The sequence below is a fragment of the Teleopsis dalmanni genome, chromosome 2, assembly GCF_002237135.1.
Source record: "Teleopsis dalmanni isolate 2A chromosome 2, ASM223713v2, whole genome shotgun sequence".
Taxonomy (NCBI): domain Eukaryota; kingdom Metazoa; phylum Arthropoda; class Insecta; order Diptera; family Diopsidae; genus Teleopsis; species Teleopsis dalmanni.
Genome location: NC_051847.1, coordinates 119,953,519 through 119,962,710, shown reverse-complemented (window position 1 = coordinate 119,962,710; position 9,192 = coordinate 119,953,519). Strand labels below are relative to the sequence as shown.

Here is a 9,192-nt window from a genome sequence, read left to right as displayed (position 1 = left end):
ACTTTAAACGTAGATTCTACAAATCAAAACTCGTAGAAACTGAATTCCCATTAGTTGACATACATTTACATATTATATGTATATAAATTTTAGTTCAAATCATATATTTACCTATCCAAAGCGCAGTCATACGCGCAAGTTTTGTTCGTTCACTTGGAGAAAACCCTTTAATAAAGACCAACACTTTCTTCATCTCCTCCTCGAACATTTTCTCGAGGTACTTATATCTTCGCATGAGATAAACGAATATCTATGAAAAACATATAATTAATTAAATTATTTTAACTCTCGTCTTATAAATAATCAATATTATTAAACAAATAAAAAAAAAATATATTTTAATAAGAATTTTTGTTGAAACATTTGAAATCTTCGATATGCGATATTATTAGCTTAAAACGAAGTCAAGTTTAATGTTTCGTTTAGTCTAGCATACATGTGACACCTATTATTATAATTTGTAACTTAATAATTGGCTCTAATTAGATGCTGATTTAATTATTAAAAGTGGCGGTGGAAGTTTTGATAAAAACGCTTCCTAACATTGCCACTGTTTATTTGTATGTTTCATCAGCAATTATTCATTTACCTGCTCATGCTGACGCATAGCTTCCATATTCTCTTCTGCTTCGAAGATGCAATAGTTTGTACGTGGTTTTTCACCATCTTGAGAAATTGAACCGCCAGGGACTATTGGTTAAAAAAAAAAAATACCAAAAATTAATTAAATTTGCAACAATTTTTGTATTACATTATTATCACTTACCGAGTAAACCACCAGCTATTAATATATCAAATAAAACCTCGCCGTAACGACGATAATCAAGTTTATTACCAGCGCTGTCTAGAAATTTGGATATTTGCTCCAAGTCACCTTCAGTTTTTTCAAGACCTGCAATGACCGCGTCACGGAATCCTGTTGGGTCATATTTCTCTCTTTCATCTATTGATATATATGATATATAATTTAAGTTAAAAAAAATCCCCATATGTAAATAGAAATAAATTCGTATTATTTACCTCTTTTTCTGGTCTTGATGCGCTGACCTGATAATACTGGTCTTTCAGTTTTCTGACTCATACAATAATTTGCTGAAAGATAATAAAAATAATACGTAAATATATTTTAATTCTTAAAATCTTTACTTAAGTATTTTAAATAATAAATATATGGAAAAATATTAATCATTTTGTTTGAAAAAAATTTTTTTTTCATATTTTATCAATCTGAATCAACTTATATTAATAGAAAAAAAGATATAATAATAACAACGAACATAATATTAGATTATGACAACTGCTGCAGTGTTTCCCCAAGCCACTCGTCTAACACCACCTAAGAAGGGTAGCTCACCCAATTGTTGAATTACCTTCAAGGCAATGGGAAATATCACACCTTTAAAGTGATTTTTTAACACAAATAACTTTTTATAGTTAACTTTTACCTTCAGAAACTGAAGATTTGAATAAATTTCAAATAATTGAAATTCTAGTTAAATTAAAGACAAATTTTATGAACTTTTAGATATATAGAGAGAATTCAAAAGCTAAAAGAAAACGCATTTTGCATTAAGGAGACATCAATTATGTAGATGTTTGATATTGCTATTACTGTCCCTGTTGACGTTATCTTAATTAGCACTCACCCACACCCACGTCCACATACTTTTCTCTCATACCGCACAATATCCCTACTCATATTATCCTCACCCAGGTCTTCATCTTATTCTTGTTGTTGGAGCTTATATGGATTTATATAGCAAGAAGGAATGAAATGAATTACAAATATAAAGTGACCATAAAAAGTGTCTACTTTATGGTCTAACTTGTCGTTCAATACGATTAAATGTCGCTCATCACTTTTAACAGGGACTGTACCAGCAAATATGTACAATTCGTCTTGTAGCCTATGTAAGACTCCCTTTCTTCTTCATATATTTCTCTTAGCAACCTTTTCCCTATCTATCGCACACTGCACGAAGTCTAGTAACGCACTCATGTTTTTTACAACTCATACTTAGTTCTAGATACCATAAGTCTTAATAATAAAGGTTATGAAATATAAATATAATCTAATCCAATCTACAATTCGATTTCACTGTTGCTGATCTTTACAAAATTCACAGTTAAAATATGGGTGAAGAAAATCATACCCCAACCGAGATTTAGATAGTTAACATAATATACGAATTTATAGAACATCTATTACTTTTCAACTGGTACAATATATTATTCTATATATATTAGTGATCTAATTTTTTTTTTAAATATTCAAAATGAGTCTACGTCTCATTATGCTATGATCTTTTCCTAAATATATTATATCTAATTAATGTTGAAAAGGAATTTCACACAATTTTTCTGTCATGTTTTGGACAAAGGGATCAACCGTTCTCACTCTTATTGCTTCAATAAGAGATATTGATTTTGATTTCTGTTCTGTGGTGTGTTCAACATATGTCGCGCACCAGTTCTATATAGATCTGGCATATCCATGTGTGGAGCCACCGATATGTTCTTAAAAATTTTACACTATTGTGTAAAAGATATTAAATTTTTTATTTATTTATTAATAATTACTGTAGACTAATTAATAAATAATTTTGTTTTATATTATTTATTGAAAAATATCACTGGGTATTTTTCGACTCGTATGACCGAACCTTAACCTCAAAGTATTGATTGCTGATATCAGTCGACTCCACTTTGTGCCATGTGTTCAGATTTACCAGTAGAAAGTGTGAAAGCTATTTAAAATATTTAAAACAAAAAAAAAAAAAAAACCGAAGAGAAATTTTATATATTAGCTATATACTATATACATATATATATATATGCATAAAACAGGTCAACACGACGAAACCCAGGCAAGCAAAATATTCACCATTTTGTAAAAAGTGTTTTAAATTCAATGACGAAAAATCTTAATTTTTTTTACATTATACATATATTTTGCATATAACTTACAGATTTACGCTGCGGAAATATATAATTTAATTATGATAAATTGTTTAAAGCAGTTTTAATTTAGACTTCCGTAAAAAGTAATATGTTATGACCTTTTCACTTTGTATTTTCAATAATCGATTTGTAAATTATAAATAAAAAAAATTAAGTAAAATGTAAAATAACTCAATTAACCTTAAACTGTTGGAATTTCAAGTGCAAATGTATTACAGATTTCCTCTTTTCACCTAAAAATTTGCTTTCTTTTAATATCCGGTTTTTTTTTTGTTGCAAAATTGACACGCACGCACACAATTGCTAAAGTTTTAATTTTAGTTACTTTAATATGCACTTAATATTTTTAATATAAAAACTAAATATAAATATCACAATTAGTTGCAAAACTATGTTTTAAATTCTTTTTTTGTAGACAAAAAAAAAATAAATAAATATATTAAAGTCAAATAATTTGTATAAAAAAATATGCGCACGGCACTTTACTCTCCAAACTCTTTTTATGAAATGACGGCAAACGAACGGTAAGAAACGATATTGTGGTAAAAAATGTGACAAGACAAAATAAGTACACGATCTCTGCCGATCTGAGGAAGACGCCATTTTCGTTTAACGAGTTGATCTTTATGTAGCGCACGCTACAATAAGTCATAACCGACCTTACTATTTTATTTAAACGTATGTGTGACAAGTATGTTTGCAGATAATATTATATATTTAAAAATTAACTTTGTATTTAAATTTAAGAAAAAAACATTTCTAGGTAATGTATATAAAAACAAATAAACGATTCCATTTTCATAAGCAAATTAAAATTAAACATGTAGTATATGGCATGTGTTTCAACATTTATTGTATATGTTACAATACATATAATATGTTACAATAGTTGTAAAATTTTAAGTTAAGGTAGATTTTATTTACGCTATTTGTGTATCTATTTAAAAAAAAAAATCGAAAAATTAGGACAAGACTTAGTTATCAGTCTTGTAAAGATAGGGTAATTCTTTTGAAATATTTAGAAATAAGACTGTATCAACTGCAACTCAAAATGGTTTTGGACACTTATTTTTTGTTTTAAGGAAAAGAAAATTTTAATCTATTTATGGCACTTATTTGGTATAAATTTTATGCTGTTATATAATCCAAGATCCTTTTAATTTAATAGTGTCCTAAACGGAATTAAACTAAATTTGTTTAAATAGTTTAGAACCAATTAAAGTCTATATGAAATGCTAAATAGTTACTTGTTATGCATAAATATGCCTATCTATCTCCAATGTGTGCCAAAACTACAGTTTTATTTTTAATGATGTTCATTTATTTTCATATCCAAACAAACTAATTTCAGTCCTATTAATTTGTGCCCAGATTTCTTCATTTGAATATGGACTATATTCAATAATACCACCTATACCTTAAGTTATATCTACTCTCTACTACAGCTATTATATAATTTATAGATCCCACTAACGGACATGGTTACAACACAAAGATTGACAAAAATTCCTAGTGACTGTAGTATACTTTTATTATACTACAGATTAATGAAATCTTTTCTTAACTACACATTGACCTCAATTCGCTAAGAGATAATAATATCAAAACAAAATGTGTGTGTAATATGTAAATAGTTTCTCAGTTTATATAAAAAAAAATATTTCACAATGAATATTTTATGTCAATTATACCTCTTGTGTCATATCAATTTTAAAGTATTAAATGTTCATAATACTAACTATTTTTATAGGGTGCATGAAAATTATGATCATGATGAAATTATGTTAACGGCACATAAAATTTAATATGTATAAATTTGTTGAAATTTTCGTTATCAATAACGTTTCAAATGCGAAAAAAAAAATGTTTTGAGGGCAAATATTTAACTGTACTTTGAAGTGGTTTTGTAGGTATGTAATCTTTTGATACTGAAATTCAGAAACGCATATAGAAAACCTACCATTTTTTTATAGAATAAAATCACAATTCTTTTATTTTCAATTACGACTTATATTCACATATAAGTTACCTTTTTAAATAAATAAAACTTTAGTTTTAAAGTTTCAAAAAAGTAGTCTTTGTTTGATTATTGAACAATACAAAGAGAAATTATATGACTATGAGTCACGTTGTTGAAAATGTGGCGACTTAATTATACAACAAAATTTGTTATATTTAACAAAATGTAAATTGTTCCTCTAAGTCTTATTAATTTAAATTCTTATATTCATTTAATTACGTTTAAAGGCATCTACAAATTATGCGTAAAAGCGTGCAAACGCACATTTTATTTGAACTTTGCTATTTCACAAATTAGTTCACATTCTTCCATCACACATAAGATTATTATAATATTAATGCATTAAATTAAAAATATATAGATAAATTTGAAAAAATTAATATTAATACTTACAGTTTAAACAAAAAAAAATTTAGCACGACCCGAAATATAAAATATAACCTCTTCACCTCCTGCTTGGAAGAAATGCACACAACTTGTCAAAAATAAAACGGATAATGATAAATTACAGAGAAATTTAAGTGTAGATTGCTTCTGTAAACGGAATTAGACGTAAGTTGAAACAGGACAAACGGCGAAACAAAATTCGAAATATGTACTGCTTGGTTATTAATTTTGTAGAGAATTTTGAAACATTCACAATAACTGTTATACAAATTTGAAATATACTTTTATTTAACTTATTTGTTGTTTAAAAAAAAGTCAATGAATATTAGATAATATATCGTAGAAAGATATTCAACAATTAATTAGTTTATTTAAAGCTATTTGCAGTTTTGCAGAGAAAGACACTATCGTTAAAAAAATTTTGACCGAAAGGAAATTTTATTTCTTTGTTGTTAATTTACAATCTAAAAACTAGATTAGAGCAATATTTTAATATCTGCTCAGGTCTGCGGTTATTAAAGTGCAAACGTAACATAAATCATTTTTAGTCAAGTTATATCGGAAAATGTTAATATTCTTCAAACAATGGACTCTGCGTTTAACGAAAGAAAGAATGTAACATATCTGCTGTTTCGAATATATTTTATATGTAACATTATGTATTTAGAAAGAATATTTTTTATAAAATGGTACGTCTTGTACCTTATTATATGATAAGTTTATTATGCGGCATTTACACTGGCCTCAAATGGCTCATTTCAGTCAAAATTCGAAAATGAGAAGTAAATGGGTCATATTCGCATACAAAATTTCAAGCACGAATGATATCCATTGGTTCACATTCTGTATGAATGCGTTCCAAGGAGGGTCGAATGTGTTCCAAATATGTTCCACATGTAAAGGAATGCATTAAACATACTCTAAATAAAAGCTTTTTATGGTATTTTGACAGTTTGATAAAGCTATTTTTAACATATTTACAAAAAAAGGTAAACAAATGCTTGGTGGTTGCATTTCCTTGAAAACGATACACTTTTTTTTAGAATTTCTGCTTCTCAAAAGTTAATTAATTGAAGTAAAAAATATGTTTTCAGTTTCAGTATTGCAAGGTTTGAAGGTATATTTAACCTTCATGCAACATTTTATGCAAAAAATTAAAACAACAGGCAAGTTGAAAAAACAAATGGGAACAAATGAATTACAACAAATGTAAACTCATTTTCAAATGAGCCATTTTCGGCCAGTGTAAACGCCAGATTAAATAATTTCCATGTTTAGGGAAAAAAAATTTGTTTGATACTTCTAAAATTTGTATTGCAAAAGTAGTACGATATATTAACAAGCAAACTAGAAGATTAATTTAGAAATACATTTAAGTAAACATATAATTTGAGTTTACAGTTGAAAGAAAATAATAAATTGGAGCGATTCCAAATATGTAATAAATACAGTCAAAACAAAAACAAATAAAAATGTGTAGAATTTTTCTGAAAGTGGAAGCATACATTAGTTGAAACAAGACAAACAGCGAAAAAAAGAAGAAAATATTTTAGCTCTGCTTGGAGAGAATTTTAAAAAATTCACAATAACTATATACGGGTTCAAAAGATAATTACATTATACATGTATGCGCATCTACAATGACATTTATGGGACAATTATATATATTATACCATTATACAAATGGTATAACTTATTATATCCACCTAACATACTCCAATTCAACTTTCCTCTGATGCTTGAAAATAGTCGTGGACTATTTTTGCCGCACATGATTATGAGTCCGTGCCATACTGTGCCAACTCTTGAGTTGTAAATTGAAATGATTCTATCAAAATTAAAATACAAACTGAAATAGAATATGTGAACTATTTTTAAATTAAGCTAATTTTATTTCATTTCATAAAGAATTTCGTATTTAGCAACATAAAATATGTATAAAAATTTTTTATTAATTATTGTATATATTTTTATAGAAGCAGTAGAAACCGAATAACGAAATATACACAAACGAATTGTGACAACACTATTTTGTATATGTGTTTCTTTCATATTTGTTAAGTAATATATAATATTGTATAATGATATCAAATATTTATTTGATATATTAACTTATTTATATATTTTTATATACCAATTATATATATTATTTATAACACAACAAAAATTGTTAAAAAATTCTTACCTCTAGTTTTTTGTTTATTTATATATATTTTCATGTGATAAATATGTGAAAAATTGATAATTTCTCATTTGAAAAAAATGTTTTGCAGTCTTATACGGTATTTACACTGACCGGTAATGGCTCATTTTGGGTAAAAATTAAAAATGAGAAGTGAATGGCTTATTCTTGCATACAAAATATCAAGCGCGAATGCGATTCATTTCATCACATTCTGTATGAATGACGTTCATTTTCAGCAGACAAGATGAAAAATCAGCTGTTTAAAATGAGAACAAATTAAATACAACGAATGTAAACACTTTCAAATGGCCTTTTTCTGCCAGTGTAAACGCCATATTACATTCGACATGTATGAGGTAATTTCCCTTATGGGAGCTAAATTAAATGAATTGGTTTAATGAAGGCAATGGGAACATACTATTAGTACAAAGTATAAATGGTATAATTCATTTTTATATAAAAATATACTAATATGATTAAAGATATAAATTAATCGTTTGCATTAGTTACGTTATATCTTTATTGCAAACAAAATGTAACCGATTTACAGAATAATTGCGATTTTAGTATATTAAATTTTTGTTCAAAGCAATGTAATTACAAAATAAATTTCAGTAGTTCCACTCTTCATAATTAATAATTATCATCATATTGGTATATGAATATAACGCTATAAATAAGTTAAGTAGTGAGGAGTCACATAGCAATAAAGTTATTCTCTGATTTGAGTAAATCTATTGTGAATTCTCACATAAATTGAAAATAGGAAATCAGCTGTTGCGGTTTTTGTTGCATGAGGAATTTGTGTTTAATATTTTTTAAATTTCTTGACATAAACTTTAGTTATATAAATAAAAGTAATGTCAGTAATTATAAGGACTGTTCGTCTTTTTCCTAAAGGCATAATAACGAGTAGAAATTTTAATACAACAGTACCGTACTTAGTTAAAGAAAGTGAGTGCTCATTCGTTTCATAACCTTTCAACATTTCTTTTTTTATTTTAATTTGCTAATTAATATATTTACGTTTTAGTAAACGAACGAACTGAAAATAATGCATTGGTAGTAGAAGGTGTAAATTTACCATCGCCGCGCGCTCAGAAACTATTGAAAGAGGTTTGTCAGAGTAAATTTTGTCCGGAATGTACATTGGGCTTAGAAATCAAACATACTGATGTGCTTATACTATCGCAATATGTAAGATCAGATGGTTGTATGTTACCCCAGCGCATCACAGGTAGATATACAATTTTTAAATTTTATTCGATCTGTTAAATGTCTTCTTTTACTAAAAGGCTTATGTCGGCGACAACAAAAGCGAATTGCCATGATGGTTACAATGGCTCAAAAAGCAGGTCTTATGTCAAACTTAACGCCAGCTAATAGTAAAAAAGATCCGAAAAGACGTTTCGCACATAAGAAATTTAATACTTATTTCTTAGAATCAACAATTAAATACTAAAACTTCCTTATTGGGTACTTCAGATGCTTAAAATTAAGAATTAACTAATAAAATCTATTGTTTGTAAATGTAAATGAGTGTAAAATGTGTGGTTTAGCAATGCACTGGGTTTTTTTATTTCTACAAATGATTGTGTTTCACCTTATATTCTTGTGTATGCTGTGAATCTTTTCCCTA

General features: G+C 27.2%; 2 protein-coding genes across 2 annotated transcripts in view; one reads left to right on the top strand and one right to left on the bottom strand.

Annotated features, from left to right (window-relative positions):
- LOC119678640 (protein krasavietz-like) overlaps positions 1 to 5,639 on the bottom strand; it is a 14,968-nt gene extending 9,329 nt beyond the window's left edge. The window contains 5 exon segments of the mRNA XM_038090590.1: positions 112 to 250; positions 590 to 690; positions 767 to 943; positions 1,021 to 1,092; positions 5,375 to 5,639. Of these exon segments, the coding sequence (XP_037946518.1) occupies positions 112 to 250; positions 590 to 690; positions 767 to 943; positions 1,021 to 1,081 (478 nt within the window). The 5' untranslated portion in view covers positions 1,082 to 1,092; positions 5,375 to 5,639.
- A 2,671-nt stretch (positions 5,640 to 8,310) lies between these two features.
- Positions 8,311 to 9,104, top strand: LOC119682493 (28S ribosomal protein S18a, mitochondrial-like). The gene is made up of 3 exons (XM_038095947.1): positions 8,311 to 8,507; positions 8,587 to 8,790; positions 8,849 to 9,104. Exons 1-3 carry the CDS (start codon positions 8,414 to 8,416, stop codon positions 9,013 to 9,015), a joined length of 465 nt encoding a protein of 154 aa, XP_037951875.1. The 5' UTR covers positions 8,311 to 8,413; the 3' UTR covers positions 9,016 to 9,104.
- The last annotated feature ends 88 nt before the right edge of the window (positions 9,105 to 9,192 follow it).